Consider the following 23,782-nt stretch of genomic DNA (forward strand, 5'->3'; position numbering starts at 1 on the left):
GCGGGGGCGGGGGAGAAGGCTGGGCTGGGAAGACGCGCGTGCGCGGAACCCGGCATGAGGGGCGGGGCCGGGCTGGAGGCGGGGCCGGGCCCGGGGCTGGAGACCTGAGGGCGGAGGGCTCGGATCCGGGAAAGGTGGAGATTGCGCATGCGTGTTCGCGTAAGGGCGGGTCCCCTGGGTCCTACAAAGCCCCTGGGATTAATATGAGGTGGGGGGAGGGTAGGCGGCGCGGGCTCCGCCGCTGCTTTGAGGAAAGGCCCTAGGGTGGGGCTGCGTAGTTTAGCCGCGAAGTTAAGGAGAACTCGGAGGCGGGGCCTGCGGGAGAGGTGGGGCAAAGAACGCGGAGTCGAGATGGGAGCGCGCCCCGAGAGCGCGGCTGAGAACGGGGACGGATTTCGCGGGGCGGGGCCTGTGGGTGGGGTGGAGCGAAGAGCTCGAGTAGAGAAGTGCGCGCTCCCGGGAACTCTTTGGAGGCCTGGAGTAGGGGGCGGGGCTAGGGGTCGGGGCGCGCTGCGGCGCGGCGCGGCGGGGCGGGGCGGGACGGAAAGGAGGTTCCGGAGCCTGGACTGTCCGCCCGCCTGGAGCTAACGGGAGCGCAGGCGAGCGGGGCGGCGGGGCGGTGGGGATGGTTGGGCCGGCACCTGGGTGGGTGGGATCCTGGCTGGACGGGGGCGGACAGAGCGGGGAGCTGGTGGAGAGGCGAGCGAGAGTGGGGAGGATTGCGAGGAGACGCGCGGCGAGGAGGTGGAAGGCGGGAGGGCGCTGAGAGGCGGCCCGAGTGGGGACATGGATGAAGTCTGACGCAGACACCAGTGGCATTCCACGAACTTTTTTGAGCCCTGAAATGATGTTTTCACTCTCAAAAGTGAAAAACAATTGCAAATCGAAATTAATAAGTCTACCAAAATAACCTCTCAACTGGTACATAAGCCATATATTATGCATCGCGATGTGGGTTCATTTAATACATTTTATACAATTTGGAGTGGGGCGATCAAGTCGGAGTGTTTAGGACCCTCGGAGGTCCTGAAATGGCCTTGAACTGAGAAGGGTTTGGGATGGAAGCGAGGAGGTAGTGTCAGAGCTGATTTGCCTTTCTAGGGATACCAAGCCGAAGGCATTGGCCCCTGGGAGTACCAAGTCAGGGATACTGCGAAATTGACTCCTCTAGGTTTTCAGAAAGGGACCAGAAATGTCATGTGAACTGGAGATTAAAGGGTGGCTAAGTCGCCCTGGGTTTAGAGTACAGGATAAGACATCAGGGAAGTCCAGGGTCAGGGACCTTAAAAGGTGCAGAGGATGGCACCTCAGAGTGCACCCCCTTTAGTAAACTGAGGCCCTAAGGGAATACCTGATTTAGAGTAAGGTATCCCAGGGTGGGGTTTAGACTACATCGCAAACCTGCATCTTGTAATTGTGGAAGCAACATATGTACGGAGTTGTCTGGTGGGTTTCTTTGGGGCTAGTTTGCCTCTTTCTTATTAACCACAACAAAGGAACCTTAAAGAGAACTCAACTTCTGCCATTAAATAATTACATCCAACACAGGAAATGGGAAGGATATTGACGGACATAAGGAGGTATGAAGTGAGTTTTGTGTTAAAGTACATGTTGGCTTCCCTCAGACAACTTAGATGATAATGTGAGGCAAGAAAACTGAACATTTAGCGTATATCCTTTCCTTATTCATATACTACACATCAATGCTAGATACTTTTCCCTAAAACATAACTTTTTTAAAGCATATTCTCTGCTTAAGACTCCAACCCCCACATTTCCACCCCCAAATATATTACCATAAGGTTTTTCCACTTCTTTATATCCACATTTTGGTCTAGATAATTATTTGTTGTGGGGGACTGTCCTGTGCACGGTGGGATATTTAGAAGCATCACAAAATGCCCACTAGGTGCCCATAGTAGCGCACGCGCGCGCACACACACACACACGCACACACCAAGTTATGACAGCAAAACTCTTTAAAAATTGTTGGGGCACCTGGGTGGCTCAGTCGGTTAAGGCAACTTGACTTTTGATTTCAGCTCAGGTCATGATTTTGCGTCATGACATCAAGCCCCACAGGGCTCTGCACTGGGTGTGAAGCCTACCTAAGATTCTCTGACCCTCCCCTGCTCTGGCATGAGTGTGTTCTCAAAAAAAAAAAAAAAAAAAAAAAAGGAAAAAAATTGTCATATGTCCCTGGGGGACAAAATCACCCCAGTCCTATTGAGAACCATAGGATAGAGCCCATTGACTTTAACCTGGCTTTTAAGATTCTTCATTATCTGTTCTCAGTCTGTCTTTCCCAGAACGTGATCCAGTCTCAAAGAACCACCAATGCAGGAATCCTTTCTTTAGTTTCCTCCATAAATTATCTACTTGTTTGGGACATTTCAAGGATGGAAAAGACTTAAAACCTTTACTTTGCCAGTAAGTTCTTTTATCTGTGATGTCTTTCTTCCTGTTTAAAATTTGTATTTGTTGAGTCCAGTTCTCCCTCTTGGAGTTGTAAAAGAAAAATTCTAATCCTTTTTTCGTTTTTGAACACTTGTGATATTAATCGCATTTTTCTCTTTTGAAACATTTCAGCTCCTAATTCTTTCAACTTTCTCCATGTGATAGTTCATAGATCATCATGAACTTTTTGTTTTCCTCTGACAATATGAAGTCTGACAATGTCCTACTTAAAATATACTACCCAGAACCGAACATGATTCTGGATGTAGCTCACATTATTACACATAACATAGTATAATATTTGTTGCCTGTTTGTCCATCTTCCTTGACTCTGAGCTTGAAGGCAAGAACCAAGGCTTAGTCACCATCTTTGTCTTAGGTTGTAGTCATCTTTGCATTACTAGCAAGCACAATGCCTGGTCCTTAGTTAGTATTCACAAATTTTGATGGATATAGTTCCTCCTTACCTCTACTGCTACAATCTAAGATAGTACTCCTCTACCTTTGGGGGGTGGATATGTACACTCTTGCCCTATACTGTGACTTTGTAGTGAACCAAACCTATACATTTTACATATCTAGATCAGTGGTCAGCAAACCACCCTTCTTCTGTAAAGGGCTGGATAATAATTATTTTCACCTTTATGAGCCTTTGGATCTCTATGACAGTCACTGTAACACAAAAGTAGCCACAGACAGTGTATACATGGATGACCATGACAAGATATTATTTTAATTTTAAAAAGTAATTTAAAATAAAAAACATTCTCAGCTGATAGGCCATACAAAAGCAGATGGCAGGCTAGATTTGGCTCAGAGGCAGTAGTTTGCCACCCCCAATCTAGACCCAATCCTTGTGTGATTGATTTTTTAAGTCTGAGTATGGGCGTTTATTGTTATCCTTATTAAATATATTATTCCTCATACCCCATCTTTCTGCCTTGCTCAGATCTTTTTGTGTGCTAATTCTGTCATCCGGCATATTACCTGACATCCCAGCTTTGTGTCATCCGCAAAATTGATAAGCATACTTTTTCCATCTTTAATTAATAAAAATGTTGAATGGCATAAAGACAGAGGTCTTTCATAGTTCATTCTGTTCCATTAATCATCATTCTTTGAGCATAGCCACTCAAAGAGTTATAAATATCTACCTAAAGTACTGCCTGTCACCCAGCCGACATTTCTCCATCTGGTCCATGTGTATCTTGAGAGGCTTTGTCTGAAGTTTTGTTGAAATGTTCAGAACATGTCCCTAATTGGTAGTGACCCTATCAAAAAAACAAGAAATGTTTGTTATAATCTTTGTGAACTAATGTTATTGCTCCTTCCTATTGTACTACTCTCTTATTTATCTTTTCAAGGTTATCGTTTTAATACTGAAATTTATTAATTTCAGAATTTTGTTGAAAATTAACACCCAAATTCATTGATCTGTATTTCTAGGAATTTATCATCTTTCTTCAAACTAGTGCTAACAGCATCTGACACTAGTTCTCTGGTATCGATAGTATTAAATGCAAGAAAAAAGCCAAAAAAAGAGGCACAAGTAGAAAATGTCAGAATATATTCCTTTTTTCTTGACCAATCTCACCATGGCTTTCAACTCTATAATACTAGATTTTTAAATTACAATAAAAATGAACTTTATGCCAATAAATATAAAGACAAGAAATAGATAATATTTTTCAAAATAGAAATTTCAGAATTGATTCAAGGCAGTGTGGAAAACCTGAAGCGAACAATTGAATTTGAAATAGTAAAAACAAAAAATTTGCCTAGAGAGATTTTAGCAGGCTTACAGGATCAAATAAGCTCTGTCTTATATAGATTGCTCCAATAACTAAACAAAAGGGAAGCTCTCCAACTTGTTTATGTTGGGAGTACAGTCTTGATTGTAAAACCAGATATGAACTGAGTAACAAAGGAAAACTACAAGCCAGTCTCACTTAGAAATGTATCTCTAAAAATTATTATTAGCAAACTGAATCCAACTCTGGATAAAAATGGTAATATACCTTGGCCACATAGGTAGAGTTTATGCTAGGAACTGAGGATACTATAACATTAGAAAACCTTGATTTCATTTATCACCTTATCAATCTGTAGGAATTGATCATCTTAGTAAATATTAGAAGAGCATTTGTTAAAATTCAATGTTTATTCATGGAAAAAACTAACAAACTAAAAAGAGAAGGAAATTTCTATAACCCAAAGAACAGTATCCAAGAAAAAAAGCCTTCAGTGAGCATCACATTTAATGATGAAATGTTAGAAATATTCCTTGTATGGCAGAGAATAAGATTTTTTTTAAATAATGTTTTTTTTAATCCCATTTACAATAGCAATAGAAACCATAAGACATCTGAGAATAAACCTAACAGAAGAGGTGAAGATATGTTTAGGGAAAAGTAGAGAACAATTTCAGGACTTAAGGAGTCTTAAATGAAGAGAGATGCTGGATCCATGGATTTGAAGACTCATTATCATAAACATGATATTCTCTCCAAATTAATCTATAAATGGAATTGAATTACAGTCAACATCTCAAAAAATATTTTTCTGTAGCTTAAAAAAATCTTTCTTATAATTAAGGTACAAAGCATAGACCCAAACCAGTTTTGAAAATTAAGTAGAAGAATTTACTTTATCAGATATCAAGACTTGTTATTCTATCCTTTTACTTTCCCTCTATCCTTATATTTAGAGCATCTCCTGAAAAGCGTATCTGCTGGGTTTTTTTTAATGTTTATTTTTGAGAGGGGGGTGGAGACACAGTATCCGAAGGGGGCTCTGCACTGACAGCAGCAATCCCAATACAGGGCTTGAACTCACAAACCGTGAGATCATGACCTGAGCCGAAGTCAGACCCTCAACTGACTGAGCCACCCAGGCACCCCATCTATTGGGGTTTTTAAAATTCAGTCTGATAATGTAGTGTTTAGTTTATTAACATTTAATGGAATAATCAGTGTATTTATGTTTAAAACTATCTTCTTGCCATTTATTTTTTATTTATTGATTCTTCTCCTTGTTGGCTTTCTTTCAGATTAAACAGGTATTTTTATGAAATCCATTTTTTTTCTTTTCTATTGGCCTTCTTCCTATAATTTTTTGTTTTGTGACTTTTAGTGGTGAATTAATTCTAATCCTAGGATTACAACATTCATCTTTAACATCCTAATCTACTTTGAATCAATATTATATCACTTAATGTTCAAGAACCTGACAAGGACTCTATGAAGAATAGTCTCATTTATCCTTCTTTTGCCTTTTGTATTATTATTGTATTTGTTATTTCTATCTGTTAAATCCCTATCATTCATTGCTATTTTTTAAATTGTCAATAGTTTTGTAAAGAAAAATTTTATATTTTTTTATTTTTTTAATTTTTATTTATTTATTTTTAATATGAAATTTATTGTCAAATGGGCTTCCATACAACACCCAGTGCTCATCCCAAAAGGTGCCCTCCTCAGTGCCCATCACCCACCCACCCCTCCCTCCAACCCCCCATCAACCCTCAGTTTATTCTCAGTTTTTAAGAGTCTCTTATGGTTTGGCTCTCTCCCTCTCTAACTTTTTTTTTTCCTCCTCCTCCCCCCTGGTCTTCTGTTAAGTTTCTCAGGATCCACATAAGAGTGAAAACATATGGTATCTGTCTTTCTCTGTACGACTTATTTTACTTAGCATAACACTCTCCAGTTCCATCCACGTTGCTACAAAAGGCCATATTTCACTCTTGGTCATTGCCATGTAGTATTCCATTGTGTATATAAACCACAATTTCTTTATCCATTCATCAGTTGATGGACATTTAGGCTCTTTCCATAATTTGGCTATTGTTGAAAGTGCTGCTATAAACATTGGGGTACAAGTGCCCCTATGCATCAGCATTCCTGTATCCCTTGGGTAAATTCCTAGCAGTGCTATTGCTGGGTCATAGGGTAGGTCTATTTTTAATTTTTTGAGGAACCTCCACACTGTTTTCCAGTTTGCACCAGTTTGCATTCCCACCAACAGTACAAGAGGGTTCCCGTTTTTCCACATCCTCGCCAGCATCTGTAGTCTGATTTGCTCATTTTGGCCACTCTGACTGGCGTGAGGTGATATCTCAGTGTGGTTTTGATTTGTTTTTCCCTGATGAGGAGTGATGTTGAGCATCTTTCCATGTGCCTGTTGGCCATCTGGATGTCTTCTTTAGAGAAGTGTCTATTCATGTTTTCTGCCCATTTCTTCACTGGGTTATTTGTTTTTCGGGTGTGGAGTTTGGGGAGTTCTTTATAGATTTTGGATACTAGCCCGGTAAAGAAAAATTTTAAATAGTCTTTTAAGTTAGTCATATATGTACTATTTCCAATGCTCTTCCTTCCCACTCATCCAGGATTCAACCTGAAATCCTTTCCCTTTGGCCCACAGCACTTCCTTTAATATTTTTTGTAGTGTGGGTCTACTGATAACAAATTCTTTCAGCTTTTGTTTGCCTAAAAATGCCTTTATTTTGCCTTCACTTTTGAAGGATGTTTTTGGTGGATATAGAATTCTATATTTTTTCTGTTAGCACTTTAAAGATGTCATTTCATTGTCATTTGGTCTCTATTGTTTCTGATGAGAAGTCAGTTTTTATTCTTGTTCTCCCAAATGTAATGTGTGTTTTTTTTTTTTTTGCTTTAGCTGCTACTAATTTTTTATCTTTTCTTTAATTTTCAGCAATAAAGATGCCTCTAGGTGGGGTTTTCTTTGTTGTGTTTATCCAACTTAGGATTCAAGAGCTTCTTGGATCTTCGGTTTATGCCTTTCATAGATTTTGGAAAATTTTCAGCCACATCTCAGATTTTTCTTCTATAGTATTGTTTTTCCTCTCCTTCTGGGACTCCAATTACATGTATTTCAGAATAGTTTGATAATGTCTCACAAGTATCTGATGCTTTATTGTATTTCATTTTTTCTCTGTATTTCATTTTGGATCATTTCTGTTGACCTGTCTTTAAGTTCACTGACCCATTATTATGCTGGATCCAATCTGTTGCTAAGCCTATCTAATGAATTCTTTATTTGAGATACTATGCTTTTCAGTTCTGGAATTTTCATTTTGTTTTTCTTTAGTTTCCATTTCTCTGCTAAAATTCCCTTGTCCATCTTTTCACTAAATTATCTAACAGATTTATAATAGCTATCTTAGGTAATTCCAGCACTTGGGTCATCTATAGATCCGCTGAAGTGATTTTATATATTGGATGTTGTGTTTAAAAGAACAATAGACCCTGAAGTAGATAATGCTTTTTCCCAGAGAGACAATTTTCTTTGCGCAGCAGCCAGGATAAGGGGCAGATCACTTTAGTCCACCTCAGGATTGGACTGAGTTGTAGTTTTATTTAAATAGTTTCAGTTTACAGGTGTGCCTCGGTAGCTCAGTTGGTTAAACGTCTGACTCTTGGTTTTGGCTCAGGTCATGATCTCACAATTTCATGAGTTCAGGCCCCACATCGGGCTCTGTGCTGACAGTGTGGAGCCTGCTTGGGATTCTCTCTCTCTGTCTCTCTCTCTCCCTCCCTCTCTCTCTCTGCTCCCTTGCTTACACTGTCTCTGTCTCTCTCAAAATAAAGAAATAAACTTAAAAAAATAAAAATAAATAGTTCAGTTTACCTCTAATTTCAGATATTCAGTTTACCTCTGAATTCAGATCAGTCCCCTCCATCAGGGCTTTGGGATCTAAGTACCCAAGGTCACAGAAATCTTTCTTTGCTTTTCAGTTCATACCAAACTTCCTGTGAAGCTCCACTTGGGGGACGATTTCTTTGATTTTATTAGAGGTTAAGCTGGGTTGGGGCTGGATTGCATCTTTACTTAGTTGCACTTCAAGTCTATGACACAGTGATATGGGTAAGTGTCAAAAACAATGATGAAAGAAGCCGGATACAAATGAGTACAAACTGTATGAGTCTATGTATATGAATCTCAGTCAAAATTAATGTAAGAAATAAGGACCATACTTAACCTTGGAAAGGTGGGAAGGGTAGTGACTGGGAGGGGGCATGCAGAGGGCTTCTGAAGTGCTGATAATATTCTACTTCTTTACCTGGGTGTTGGTTACCTGGGTGTGTTAACTTTGTGAAAATTTATTGCTCTACATACTTCTGATTTGTGTTCTCTTCTGTTTATATGTTATAGTTAAGCAATGAAAAGTGGGGGTGGGAAAACTCTTACACACACACACACACACACACACACACACACACAAAGTTAAAAAGAAAAATCAAGCTGCAGAGTAGAAGATATTTGCAACAAATATAACAAAGGATTTGTATCCAGAATATTTTATTTTAAAAATCCCCATAAATCGAAGAGCAAAGGACGACAAAAGTTTTAAAAAGCAACACAATAGAAAAATGAACAAAGGATAAGGAAGAGCAAATAACGGAAGGAGGTCTGAATGGCTCATGATCATATGAAACAGTATTCAACCTCACTAATAATTATACAAATATGAATTATAACCTTATTGAGATATCATTTCACACCGATGAGATTGGCTAAAGCCAAAATATCTAACAATACCAAATTGGTGAGAATATGAGGAAGCAGAAACTCTCATACATTGTTGATGGTAGTGTAAATTGTTAAAATTTAGACATCTAGTTGATCAATTATTGACTTGAAGATATGCTGATTCTAAGTTTCTGCCATTTTACTTCTGTAAAGAGACTTTTATCATAAAGACTTTCTCCCACATGTGCTAAGGATACATACACAAAGATACTCATTTCAAATTTGTGTATAATAGCAAAAAATTGGAAACTTACCCAAATATTCATCATTAGAGAAATAGAGAAAGACCTGACAGCAGTTGAAGTGAATAAAGTAGATTTATATATATATCAACACGATTAAAAACTTGAATGAAAAAAGCAGATAGCCTAAGGATATATATATATATATATATATATAGAGAGAGAGAGAGAGAGAGAGAGAGAGAGAGAGAGAGCGCATTTAAGTTTTAAAAGAACAGTGCATGTCATTTATGGATACATATATGGTAAAAGTATAAAAACATAGTAAGGAGGCGTATTTATCAACTTGACAATAGCTGTTACCTTTGGGCAAGGAAAGAAATGGGCAAAAATGTTAATATTTATTAAATCTGGACAGCGGGTACATAGTTATTTAACATATGTGATATTCTCTGTAATTTGTTGATTATTTATTTGAAACAGTTTCACTTTTTGAAAAAATCAGACTGAGGCCGGAGTATGAAGGGTATTGGAAGCTTTTCTCCTTTTTCCAAACACTCTTTGTCTTTTAATTCTTTATAGATTCAGCTTCATAGTCACTTTGCATCTACATATTGGTTTGTGCCCTGTCACGACCAGATCAAGGAGAAAGGTGAGTGAGATCTGATAGAATCTTTTCTCATCTTCTGTCTTATCCACCAGGATCCATAGTAGAGCTCAATGATATCTTTTCAGGATACTTTTATTAAACTTAAAATATTACCATACAATAGAAATGTCTTGAAACCCATGACCCAAGTGACTGATGTAGAATTTAAAAATAAGCAAAAGCTTGTCTTCTCTCTTATTTTATATTCTGCATCAAAACAATAATGATGGTAAGATACCTTTCAAGTTGTGAATAATGTAGTTTGCTATTTTCAGTTGATAAATGTATGGGTAAACAGTCACAAAAAATCTGCTTTTATGTTCCAGATTTTTTTAAAAAAATGTTTTTAACATTTTTATTTATTATTGAGAGACAGAGTATGAACATGGGGGGGGGGGTCCGAAAGAGGGGGAGACACAGAATCTGAAGCAGGCTCCAGGCTCTGAGCTGTCAGCACAGAGCCTGATGCGAGGCTGGAACTCACAAACCGCACACTCATGTCCTGAGCCGAAGTCGGATGCTTAACTGACTGAGACACCCAGGCGCCCCATGTTCCAGATTTTTTTTAATTTCAGAAATATGGGGCACCAGCTGGGTGGCTCAGCTGGTTAAGTGTCTTGGTTTCAGCTCAGGTCATGATCTCATGGTTCATGGGTTTGAGCCTCATGTCAGGCTCTGCACTGTCAGTGCGGAGCCTGCTTGGGATTCTCTCTCTGTCTCTCTCTCTCTCTCTCTCTGCCCCTCCCCCACTCACTCTCTCTGTCTCTATCTCAAAATAAATAAACTTAAAAAATTAAAAAAAGAAATTTCAGAAATATAACAATATAAATAATTTTTTAAATTTACTCAGTAATTCAGTGAAAAAGAATGAAATCTTGGCATTTGCAACAACATGGGTAGAACTGGAGGGTATTATGCTGAGTAAAATAAGTCAGTTGAAGAAAGACAGGTATCACATGATTTCACTCATGTGGAATTTGAGAAACTTGACAGGTGATCATAAGGGAAGGGTAGGAAAAATAAGATAAAAACAGAGAGGGGGGCAAACCAGAAGAAACCCTTAATACAGAGAACAAACTGAGGGTTGATGGGGATGGGGAAAATGCGTGATGGGCATTAAGGAGGGCACTTGTTGGGATGAGATTGGGTGTTACATATAAGTATGAATCACTGGATTCTACTCCTGAAGCCAAGACCACACTGTATGTTAACTAATTTGAGAATAAAATATTTAAAAAGTTACCCATTAATTCATGCCACTTTAGCTTGTTAATTGGTTCTATATCATTATTGAGGACTTTTAATTTTAGAATCAGAGAAATGATGTCAGAGTAGTCAGAGTCTTGTTTTGTGGAGTTAGAGTAGTAGAAATAATCATTTTCTTACAGATTACTGCTGGGAGAGGTTAGGAGTTTACTTATGTAAATAAACGTTAGAGTCCCTTTCACTTGTTGAATAGCTTGGTTGTTAAGCTGTGTGCTAGGCAACAGGCTTTCTCTGTCTTCCTTTTCGCAGATCAAGTTCAGAGAATCAAGAATTTACTATTTTTATTATTGTTTTATTTGCAGATTAAACACTTTAAGATGAGAAAAAATGACCTGTGTTTGAGCTCTGAGGGGGCAGAAGTGATTTTAGCTACATCAAGTGATGAAAAACACCCTCCTGAAAGTATGATTGATGGGTAAGAGTTACTATTTTTTCTTCCTTAAAGTCTTGATAGTAGGTCAGTGAACCCCTTGAGTACTGGGACTATGCTTTGCAACAACCAGAACTTTTAAACATAGTTTAATAAATGTTTGGTGAAGTATATTACTTGACAATGTTCACCTTTGGTACCATTCCTGAAACCAATTCAGTTGTGTATATTTAGGTTTCTGATCCTTTCTTTATAATTCTTAAACAGACCTTTTATACAAATAGTTTTTTCTGAAGCTGTTTAACAAGGCAAAACTTCAAACAGACAACTACCTCATTTTATGGAAGAGTACATTTTAATATCTGGTTATGATTTTATTCCAAGTTTTTTTTTTAGTATATAGGAATAAAAACATTGTAACTTCTCATCTACTGCCTATGTCCTTAGTCGTCTAAGCAACATCTTTGCTAAACTGAATGCTTAACTTCCTGCTATCCACATGCATTGTTTGGTTCTCAGCTTCTTGTTATCATTCCAATTTCCTCTCTTCACTGTGTTAGAGCTTATTCTAGGTAGAGATAAATATCATTCTCAGGCTTTTGAATTCCAAGAAAAAGTAGTTAGTGGGAAATGTCCTTTTTTAATCGTTGTGACCATTTTATTACTTTCTTGAATTCTCTTTCTTGATATCTGTACAATGGCCAGAGTTTGACTCATAGAATCATATAATTTTAGAGCTGGAAAGACTTAGGAATTTATCTTAGGTAAACATTTTATTTTAGACTTGTGGTAAGAGAAGTCTAAAGAGATCAAGTACTAGTTTTAATTATTGAAGGCAGAGCCAGTTATAACGCGGATCTTGTGGTTTTTTTGTGTGTGTTTTATTGTGAACCCCATGTATCTAGATAAAATTCTAGCAACTCAAGCTCTTCCTTTAAGCCTAGTTGTTATCTCCTGTCTGACATCTGTCCCTTTGCCCTCACATAAGATTAATTTACCTTTGTGTTGGTCTGTAAAAGAATTTAGTATATACCTCTATTACCTTATTCCTTTATTATATGATTATTTATTTTTAATGTTTGTGTCCTCTCTTAACTGTGAATTCCTACAAGTTAGAGACTATGACTTACTCAAATACTGTGACTTACTTAAAATAATTGTTGAGTAGCTTGAATTTGACCATCAAATATCAAACTCAAATTATATTGGAAAGTAGCTGAGGACACACACACACACACACACACACACACATGCATGTATTACTTTATATTTGCATAGGGCGTTATAGTTTCATAGATGTTATGTCATTTGACCCTCACCATAAGCTTGGGAAATAAGAGGCAAGATATTTTACAAATGTATTTTCAGTCCATTGTAAAGATGAGGAAAAGGATAATCAGAGGTAAAGATGACTTATTCAAAATTACACAGATAACCAAGTGGTGGAATCAAGATTAACACTCATGTCTTTTAACTCCTAGTTTGGGGTTCTTTGTACCATACTATCATAAGTCAAACTTTAGGTTTGAATCCGAAACTCAATATCTGTTTTTTGCCTGTGCCTCTTAATCCTTCGTCTTTTACTTCCTAAAGTTCAGGTAATAGTTATTTATCCCACTCTGCCTTGGAGTAGAGAAATTAATGTGGGGACTGCTGTGAGGATACACAGACATAAAAAGATTCACCTTAAGTTGTTTTCAGAAATAGAGATCTTTCCAAAGATCAGTCCATATTAATGAATGATTAAGGACATCATACTTAATTAGACAAAACCCTTAGTACAGAAAACTATATGGAATAAAAGTAGTTACTGGACCTGACAACTAAGCAGAACACATCAGAGACTTTTAATGCATATGCATTTCCAATAAATACAATTAGACTTTATACAGTAGATATTAAAAATTATTCTCTGCTCATGGGTTGGTTTGTCTAAAAGGAAGTAACCATAGAATTATTTGGGGAAAACAATGCCATAAATTTGCCCCCATTAGGTAGTTCTCCCAACTCTCAATTTCCTCAGGAATCAGAGTTAAAGAAAGTGATTATATTTCTACTTGCCATTTGACTCTATTTTTGCTCTCTGATATTTAATATATCAATGAAAAAGGAGAAAGGAAGTTCTGCACTAGAAAAAACGAGTGAAGAGAAAAGGGAGACGGAGAATTAGTCCTTTCAGCATAATATAGAAGGATACTAGATTTACAATTAAAACCCTGGTGGGGGTGCCTGGGTGGCTCAGTCAGTTAAGCATCCAACTCTTGATCTTAGCTCAGGTCATGATCTCACAGGTCATGAGATAGAGCCCCTCTGTGCTGACAGCACAGAGCTTGGGATTCTTTATCTCTGTCTCTCTGCCCCTCCCCAACTTGCGTGCATGCACACTCTCTCTCTCTCAAAAAAAAAAAAAAAAAAAAACAAACACAAAAAAAGCCAACTTTAAAATTCCTGGTGGAATGAATTATATGTGTTAACTTGGACTAAAAGTGTATCTTTGAGCCTCACTTCTCTGATCTGCAAAATGGAGATAACACTACCTACACTGACTACCTCAGAGTTGTGAAAAAAATCACTTGAGATAATAGATGTTAAACAGTTGTTAGCTATAAAGCCTTATTTAAAAGAAAACTACCATTTTTATGACTTCGTTTTACCTAACTATGAGAATTCAGTCATGTGCCATTTAAAAATCTATCTATTTATTTATTTATTTAAAAAATTTCAGTATGATTAACATATTAATCATATGCTATATTAATTTCAGGTGTAAAATAGAGTGATTTAACAATTCTGTACATTACTCACTGCCCTTAATCCCCTTCACCTATTTTAACCCATCCCCTAATCCACTTCCCCTCTGGCAACTAACTACCGGTTTGTTCTCTGTATATTAGTCTGGTTTTTTTGTTCGTTTCTTTTCTTATTTGTTTGTTTGTTTTTTAATTCACATATTAGTAAAATCATATGGTATTTGTCTTTCTCTGACTTATTTCACTTAGCATTATACTCTCTAGCTCCACCCATGTGTTGCAGATGACAAGATTTCATTCTTTTTTATGGCTGACTAATATTGCATTGTATATATGTACCATATCTTCTTTATCTATTCATCTATGGATGGATACTTGAGTTGCTTCCATATCCTGGCTATTAATAAATAATGCTGCAATAAACAGAGTGGTGCTTTTGTCTTCTTGAATTAGTGTTTTCATTTTCTCTGGGTAAATACCCAGTAGTGGAATTACTGGATCTTATGGTGATTCTATCTTTAGTTTTTTGAGCAACCTCCATACTGTTTTCCACCATGATGGCACTGGTTTTAATTCCCACCAACAGTGCACAAGGGTTCCTTTTTGTCCACATCCTTGCCAACACCTCTTGCTTCTTGTGTTGTTGATTTCAACCATTCTGACAGGTGTGAGGTGGTATCTCATTGTGGTTTTGATTTGCATTTCCCTGATGATGAGTGATGTTGAGCATCTTTTGAGGGTCTGTTGGCCATCTGGATATCTTCTTTGTAGAAATATCTGTTCATGTCTTCTGCCTATTTTTAATTGGATTATTTGGGTTTTTTTAGTGTTAAATTGTATGAATTCTTTATATATTTTGGATATTAACCCCTTATTGGATATATCATTTGCAAATATATTCTCCCATTGAGTGTGTTCTCTTTTTGTTTTGTTGATGGTTTCCTTTGTTGTACAAAAGTTTTTTATTTGGTTTAGTCCTAATAGTTTAATTTTGCTTTTGTTTCTCTTGCCAAAGGGAATATATCTATAAAAATGTTTCTACAGCTGATGTCAAGAGATTACTGCCTATGTTTTTGGGTTTTTTTTTAATTTTGGGGGGGGGGTGCCTGCGTGGCTCAGTCGGTTGAGCATCCGACTTCGGCTCAGGTCGTGATCTTACGGCTCGTGAGTTCTAGCCCTGCGTCAGGCTCTGTGTTGACAGCTCAGAGCCTGGAGCCTGCTTCAGATTCTGTGTCTCCCTTTCTGTCTGCTTCTCCCCTGCTTGTACTATCTCTCTCTCTCTGTCTCTCAAAATAAATAAACATTAAATTTTAAAAAATTATTAAAAAAATAATAAATTTTCTTTATGTTTTAACTTTATTTTTGAGAGTACAAGTGGGGGAGGGGCAGAGAGAGAGAGGGAGACACAGAATCTAAAGTAGGCTCTAGGCTCTGAGCTGTTGGTATAGAGCCCAATGTGGGGCTCAAATTCATGGACTGTGCTGGGTATGGAGCCTGTTTAAGATTTCTTTCCCTTTCTCTCTGCCCCTTCCCCATATGCTCTTTCTCTCTTTTCCTCTCTCAAAATAAATAAATAAATAAATAAAATAAAAGGTACAATTTATTGGCTTCCAGCATATTCACAGTTATACACCTATCTCCATAATCAATTTTAGAGCATTTCATTACTCTCCATTGCAACCCATTGCAGTCATCTTATATTCCCCCTATCCCCATCAGCCCTAGGCTCTCAATAATCTACTTTATGTTATATCTCTATAGATTTGCCTTTCAGAGATTTAATGTAAATGGAATCATACATATGGTCTTTTGTGACTAGCTTCTTTCACTTACACGTTTTCTTTTTTTTCTTAAAAAAATTTTTTTAACGTTTATTTACTTTTTGAGAGAGACAGAGCACGAGCGGGGAGGGGCAGAGAGGGAGTCACAGATTCCAAAGCAGGCTCCAGGCTCTGCACTGACAGTTCAGAACATGGGGCTCGAACTCATAAGAAATTATGACCTGAGCCGAAGTCGGATGCTTAACCGACTGAGCCACCCACGTGCCCCTCACTTACATGTTTTGAAGTTTCATCCATGTTATAGCACATATCAGTGCTTCATTTATTTTTATTGCCAAATAATATTCCATTATATGGATATAGCACATTTTATTTATCCACTCACCAGGCTGATGGATATTCAAGTTTTTTCTACTTTTAAGCTGGATTTTCTCCAATCTTATTAAAAAATGCCAAGTGACAAATCCAAGAAACTCAGCAAGCCCCAAGCAAGGTAATTACAAAAAGACCATACTGCAGTCTGCTGAAAAGTAAGAAAAATATTAAAAAAAAAATTTTTTTTTAACGTTTATTTATTTTTGAGACAAAGAGAGACAGAGCATGAATGGGGGAGGGTCAGAGAGAGGGAGACACAGAATCTGAAACAGGCTCCAGGCTCTGAGCTGTCAGCACAGAGCCTGACGCGGGGCTCGAACTCACGGACCGCGAGATCACGACCTGGGCTGAAGTCGAACGCTTAACCGACTGAGCCACCCAGGCGCCCCAAGAAAAATATTTTTTAAATAGCTGCAGGAAAAAATATATTAACTACAAGGGAACAATAGTACCAGTGGCAGCTGACTTTGCATCACAAACAGTAGAACACAGGTGACAATGGAACAAAATCTTAAATGCTGAAAAAAGAAACAACAGAAAACCCCTGTCAACTCAGAATTCTGTATCTAGGTAATATATCCTTCAAAATTCAGGGTGAAATAGAAACATTTTATTCATCACAACTAGCTCTGCATCACAGGAAATGCTAAAGGAAGTTCTGCATGTTGAAGTGTTGTAATACTAAATGGAAATTCAAATCTGAGGAAGAAATTAGGTACATTGGAAATTGTAAATATTTGGGTGGATGTAAAAAACTATCCTTTTTCTTTTAATTTTTTTTACAAATTCAACTAACCACATAATGGGGAGAAAGACACATTGTACTGTGGGATTTATTATATACATATAGTAGTAAATGTTATGTATGTGAATGTAAAACACATGAAAATAATGGCACACAAGTGGAGTTCAATGTAAATTGACTATCGTGAGGTCACACACCAAAATGAGAATAGCCACACACCAAAAAAAGAGATATAAAACCAATAGAAAATTAAATGGAATTTTAGGGTTTTTTATTCAGTCAAAAGTAGATAAGAAAGGAGAAATAGAACAAGAAAAAAATAGATGGGAGGGCAAATAGAAAATGAAGAGCAAGATGGTAGACTTAAATCCAACCATAGCAATAATTACATTAAATGCCAATGGGCTAGCCATTTTAATTAAATGGCAGAAATTGTCAGACTGGATAAAAGTACAAGACCCGTGTATATGCTGTCTGCAAGAGATGTACCTTAAGTATAAAGTCACAAATAGGTTGAAAATAAGAGGATGAAATAGATGCATTCTATAAACAATAAACATAGGAAAGTAACTGGCTATATTCATACTAGACAAAGTAGAATGTAAAAGGGGAGAATTACCAGAGATGAAGGGGACATTTTACAAGGTGTGAGCATCTTTTCATCAGGAAGAGATAATACTCCTAAATGTGTACTGACCTAATAATAGATCTTCAAAATTTATAAAGCAAAAACTGACAGATGAAAGAGAAATAGACAAATCCATAATCATACTTGAAGATTTTAACAACTTTCTTTCAGTAATGGTAAAGCAGCCAGATGAAAAATCTAAAGATACAGATAGTAAAGGCATAGTAAAGATAGAATGATCTGCACGATACTGCCAGTCACCTTGACTAAAATGACATTTATACAACACTATAATCAACAATGGCACAGGGAACAAGTATGCATTAAACATTCACTAAAATGTACTGGGGCATAAAATCTCAATAAATGTCAAAAGATTCAGATCTTAGGGAATATATTTTCCAAAAAATGGTAAACATGTGAGATGATGGTTGTGTTCTTTATTGTGGTCATGATTTTACAACACATACACGTATCAAATCATCATGTTGTATACATTAAACTTATGTAATGTTGTTATGTTGAATATATTGCAATAAAGCTGGAGAAAAGAATTTGTTCTCTGACCACTATGTAAGTAAATTACAAATAAATTTTAAATAGACATCTGGAAGAATATCTCTGAAACTTAGATTTTAAGCATGGCACTTCTAAATAACCCATGGGTCAAAGAAGAAATCACAAGGTATATTAGAAAATATTTTTAACTGAATGATGATGAGAACAATATATTCACATTTGTAGATGCAGCTAACGTGGGTGATTCCAGGGAAATTTATAGCATAAATATTTTCTATTATAAAGAATTTTTAAGAACCAACAAATAAATTTCCACCTTAGGAAGCTAGATAAAGAAGAGCAAAGTATACCCAAAGAATGTAGAAGAAAATAAATAATAAAGAGCAGAAATCAATGAAATGGAAAATAGACAATTAGAAAAAATTAACAAAGCCAAAATTGATTATCTGAAAGGATTAATAAAAGTTATAGACCACTAGTAAGATTGACCAAGAAAGAATAGAGAAAATATAAATTACCAGTACCAGCAATGAAAGAAGCAATATTGGGTTCCCTGGGTGGCTCAGTCAGTTAAACATCCAACTTCGGCTTGGGTCATGATCTCACAGTTCATGGGTTCAAGCCCCATGTTGGGCTCTATGCTGACAGCTCAGAGCCTGGAGCCTGCTTTAGATTCTGTGTCTCCATCTCCCTTTGCCCCTCCCCTGCTTGTGCTCTGTCTCTCTCTCTCTCTCAAAAATAAATAAACGTTAAAAACATTTTTTAAAAAAAGCAATATCAGTACAGCTTCTAAAAGATTAATAAGTCACTATCAAGGACAAATTGAAGGTATTAAATCATTATGTTGTATGCCTGAAATTAATATGTTAGATGTCAGTTATACCTCAATTTAAAAATATTTTCCATTGGGGCGCCTAGGTGGCTCAGTTAGTTAAGCATCCAACTTCGGCTCAGGTCATGATCTCACGGTTCATGGGTTTGAGCGCCACATCAGGCTCTGCACTGAACGGCTCAGAGCCTGGAGCCTGCTTTGGATTCTGTCCCTCCCACTCTGTCTGCCCCTCCCCCACTTGTGGTCTGTCTCTCTCTCTCTCTCTCTCTCTCAAAAATAAATAAGCATTAAAAAATGTTTTTAATTAAAAAAGAAAAAATTTAGGCTAATAAATTTGATGACTTAAATGGACAGATTCCTTGAAAAACTCAACCTATAAAAATGACAAAAGATGAAAAAGGGTATTTGAATAGCCATGTAGCTATCGTAAAGTCTATCAAATATTTTGAGGAAGAAATAGTATAAATCTTTCAAAAATAGAGGAAGAAACATTTCTCAAATTGTTTTTTATGAGAACAGTGTAACCCTGAAAATAAAATCTGATAAAAACATTACAAGGAAAGGAAAGGAAGGAAAGGAAACAAGAAAGGAAAATTAAAGAACAATATTCTTTATGAACATAGACACAAGAATCCTTATAAACTGAATTCAGCAAATGGAATTAATCCTGGGAATGCAAGGTTGGCATATTTACCACGTTATCATAGGAATACCAGGTTGGGTGTAATTCACCACATTGCCAGAACGAGGGGGAAAAATCAGATGATCATCCCAATAGATGATTTTGTCAAAACCCAGCATTCATTTATGATAACAATTCTTAGCAACCAATCAGATTAACCAGTCTGATAAAGTCATCTACTAAACACATTCAGCTTAGTGCTGAAATAATAAATGCTTTCACCCTGAGACTGGAAATAGAGCAAGAATGTTTGCTCTCACCATTTCTATTCAGCATTGTCCTGGAGGTTTTAAACCATGCAATAAGGGAAAAAAAAGATATAAAAGGCATAAATATTAGAAGGAATAAAATTGTCTCTGTTCACAGATTGCATTGTTTCATCTGAATCTACAAAAAACAAGGAATCTACCAAAGAAAGCCTACTAGAGCTAATAAGTAAATTTAGCAAGGTCAATATATAAAAATCAACTGTATTACTATATAATAGCAGGAAACATTTGGAAACTGAAGTTTAAAAAATTCCATTTACAATAGCAGTTAAAATATAAGAGAGTTAAGAATAAATTTAATAAGATATGCAAACATTTACACTGAAAACTATAAAAGGTTGCTGAGAAAAATTAAATAACTAAATAGATGAAAAAAATGCACTACGTTAATGATTGGAAAATTTCATATTGTCAAGATGCAATTTCTCCCTAACATAACCATCGATTCAGCACAATGTCGATTAAAATCTCAAATGACTTTTTGCATAAAACACAAGTTGATTCTGAAATGTATATGGAAATGCAAGGGTCTCGTCTAGTCAAAATAATCTTGAAAAAGAAGAAAGTTTGAGCACTTATGTGATTTGATTTCAAGATTTAAAAATAACTTACAGTAATCAAAACAGTGTGATATTTTTGTAAAGATAGGTATCTATATCAGTGGGACAGAATAGAAAGCCCAGAAATAGACCCACTTATGCAAGGTCAATTCATTTTATTTCTTTTTTAAATTTTTTTAACGTTTATTTATTTTTGAGAGAGAGAGAGAAAGCATGAGCAGGGGAGGGGCAGAGAGTGAGGGAGATACAATCTGAAGCAGGCTCCAGTCTCTGAACTGTCAGCACAGAGCCTTACACGGGGCTTGAGCCCACGAATTGTGAGATCATGACCTGAGTTGAAGTCAGATGCTTAACTGACTGAGCCACCCAGATGCCCCAAGGTCAATTAATTTTCAACAGAAGGCTAAGGATATAGAAACAGAACAATGGAATAAAATGGAGGAGGCAGAAATAGATCTACCCATATACAGTCCATTAATTTTAGGCAAAGACATCAAAGCAATTAAATAAGAAAAGGAAAGTCTTTTAGTAAATGGTGCTGGAACAACTGAATAAACATACAAATAAAAATGAACCTCTACCCGTACCTTATACCAAACACAAAAGTTAATTCAAGATGGATCATAGATCTCCACTCAGAGCTAAAATTACTAAGCTTCGAGAAGAAAACATTAGAATGTACCTTCATGACAATGGGGTAAGCAAAGATTTCTTAGGACGTGAAAATCACTAAACATAAAAGAAAAAAGTTGTAAAACTGGACTTCACCAAAAATAAAACTTCTACCCATTGAAAGACACAAGGAGGAAAAGGAAAAGGCAAACTACAGACTGGAAAAAAATATACACAATACATATTATTTCACAAAGGACTCCTACAAAAATATATAGTCATGTACAGTTGACCCTTGAACAACATGGGTTTGAACTGCATGGGATTTTTTTCTGAAGAAATATATGTACCGTGGTGTAAACATATTTTCTCTTCCTGCAGATTTTCTTAACATGTTTTTTACTCTAGCTTACTTTATTGTATCATTATATAGTACATATAACATACAAAATATGTGTTAATTGATTGTGTTGTCAGTAAAGCTTCTGGTAAATACTAGGCTATTAGTAGTTAGGTTTGGAGGGTCAAAAGTTATACATAGATTTTGACTGCGTATCAGGTCGGCAGCCCTAACCCCCACATTGTTAAGAGTCAACTATATAACCAGTTTAATAATAAAAGAAAAAACACTTAACAGGCATTTCACAAAAGAAAATGTGTGAATGGCCAAAAAGCCCATGAAAAAATGCTTAGCAACATTTGTTATCAGGGAAATGCAAATTAATATCATTGTAAGACACCGTTTTACATCCACTAGCATGGCTAACATTTAAAAGACTGACAACAGCAAGTGTTGACAAGGGTGTGGAGCAACTAGAACTCTCTTACATTGATGGTAGGAATGTAAAATAGTACAACCACTTTGGAAATCTGACAGCTTCTTGTAAAATTAAATATACCTCTGCCCTGTGACCCAGCATTTCTACTCCTAATGATTACCCAAGAGAAATTGAAAATATGTCCACAAAAACACTTGTACAAGAACGTTTGTAATCACCTATTCATAATACTAAGAAACTGGAAGCAATCCAAATATCTAACAAAATATCAAACAAAAGAATGAGTAACCAAATTTTGGCATAGTCTGTGGTCATAGAAATCAGAGCATTAATTGCCTAAGGGAGGTAAGAATTGTCTGGAAGGAAAGAGAAGGAAAGTTTCTGGAACAATGGAAATGTTATATACCTTGATTGAGGTATTGGTTGACCTATATACATTGTCTAAACTCATTGAATTATAGACTTAAGATAAATTTCACCATAGGTATAAATTTGCCTCCAAAAAAGAAAAAGAAAATAGAAATGGTTATTTCTGTAGGCAGTACTATATATTTAGTTATAGTTATATAGTTATATTTAGTACTATATATTTAATTATATATGTGACTTAAAATTGAGTGCATTTTTTTCTCAACACACATCTATTCTGCATCTACTATGGGTCAGCCATTGTGATAGTTGCTGGGGTGTAAAGATAAGTAAGAGAAAGCGGTTTGACTCAGAAAAGTCAGCATCTAGCAGGAGCCATAAAAACACAAGAAATAAGTACCAATGCAAAAATCGATGCTAAGTGCAAAGGAGGCCTGAGGAAGTGATTCTGATTTGTTGAGGTTGAGAGATGGGACCAAAGAGTGAATAAACTTGTAAGGGAAAAAAGGCTTTCGGGTCAAGAGAATCTCATGAATTAAGTGAGGCACAGAAACATGAGCCTATATGATGTCTTTGCAGAATCTTAATTGGCCCAATGTGACTACAGTAATGAGAGAGGATACTATGATGGGAGACAGTGTACTTTAATAATGGACCAAATTGTACAGGGTCATAAAATGCCATACTACACAGTCATGTTTATGAGCAATAAGGGGCCACTGAAGGCTTTCAGACCAGAGCGATATCAGTTCTGTTTCTGTGTTTTTAAAAAATAGATCTGCTAGTAGTAAAGAAGAATTATTAAAGTTGGGGAGAGATTAGAGGCAGAAGGAAGAGATAGGAATTATAAGAATCCAGGGTCATTTATTTTTTTAAAAATACTTATTCACTAGAATTTTGTGATTAAACATTTTTATTTGGGTCTTTCTTTCTCTTTTTCTTTAAAATTAACAATAGGAATCCAGATACATTTTGGACCACAACAGGAATGTTTCCCCAAGAGTTCATTATTTGTTTTCACAAACATGTAAGGATTGAAAGACTTGTAATCCAGAGTTACTTTGGTAAGCATATCATATGTGATTATTCATCATCTTTTAATTTTCCCATAGGCAGAGGGCACATATGTAAACTTTTGGCAAAACAAGTAAACTTCTTGGCAGAACACTAACTTTTTTTACAGTTTTATGGCTGGGGTGGGAGAGTGAGGAATATGGGTTAACTGCCTTGAGCACAGTTAGCTTCTCTAAAATTGCAAATTTGAAACCCTTCCAAAGTGCATAATAATTTCCATGCAATTTACTATTTGATAATCTTTGGCAAAAGACCTATTATAAACATAAGAAGCCAGCTTGCCAGAACACTAAGTTCTTCAACATCTTTATTCCAGATTCATTTGGCTTGGGGT

The 23,782-nt window shown here is 36.6% G+C and overlaps 1 protein-coding gene across 8 annotated transcripts in view; it reads left to right on the top strand.

Moving 5' to 3' along the window:
* Positions 1 to 72: 72 nt before the first annotated feature.
* IFT25 (intraflagellar transport 25) overlaps positions 73 to 23,782 on the top strand; it is a 44,203-nt gene continuing 20,493 nt past the window's right edge. Inside the window, exons 1-6 of one of the 8 annotated variants that reach the window (XM_019449222.2) lie at positions 108 to 159; positions 2,296 to 2,430; positions 8,211 to 8,340; positions 9,771 to 9,840; positions 11,406 to 11,518; positions 23,332 to 23,438. In XM_019449222.2, the coding sequence (XP_019304767.2) occupies positions 11,421 to 11,518; positions 23,332 to 23,438 (205 nt within the window). In that variant the 5' untranslated portion in view covers positions 108 to 159; positions 2,296 to 2,430; positions 8,211 to 8,340; positions 9,771 to 9,840; positions 11,406 to 11,420. Of the gene's footprint in view, positions 160 to 219; positions 327 to 555; positions 600 to 2,295; positions 2,431 to 8,210; positions 8,341 to 9,770; positions 9,841 to 11,405; positions 11,519 to 23,331; positions 23,439 to 23,782 lie in introns of those variants that run through there. The other 7 variants (XM_019449218.2, XM_019449219.2, XM_019449221.2 and 4 more) reach the window with 7 other exon arrangements.

The sequence above is a fragment of the Panthera pardus genome, unplaced genomic scaffold (genome assembly GCF_024362965.1).
Source record: "Panthera pardus isolate Hobbes unplaced genomic scaffold, ASM2436296v1 HiC_scaffold_11, whole genome shotgun sequence".
Taxonomy (NCBI): Eukaryota; Metazoa; Chordata; class Mammalia; order Carnivora; family Felidae; genus Panthera; species Panthera pardus.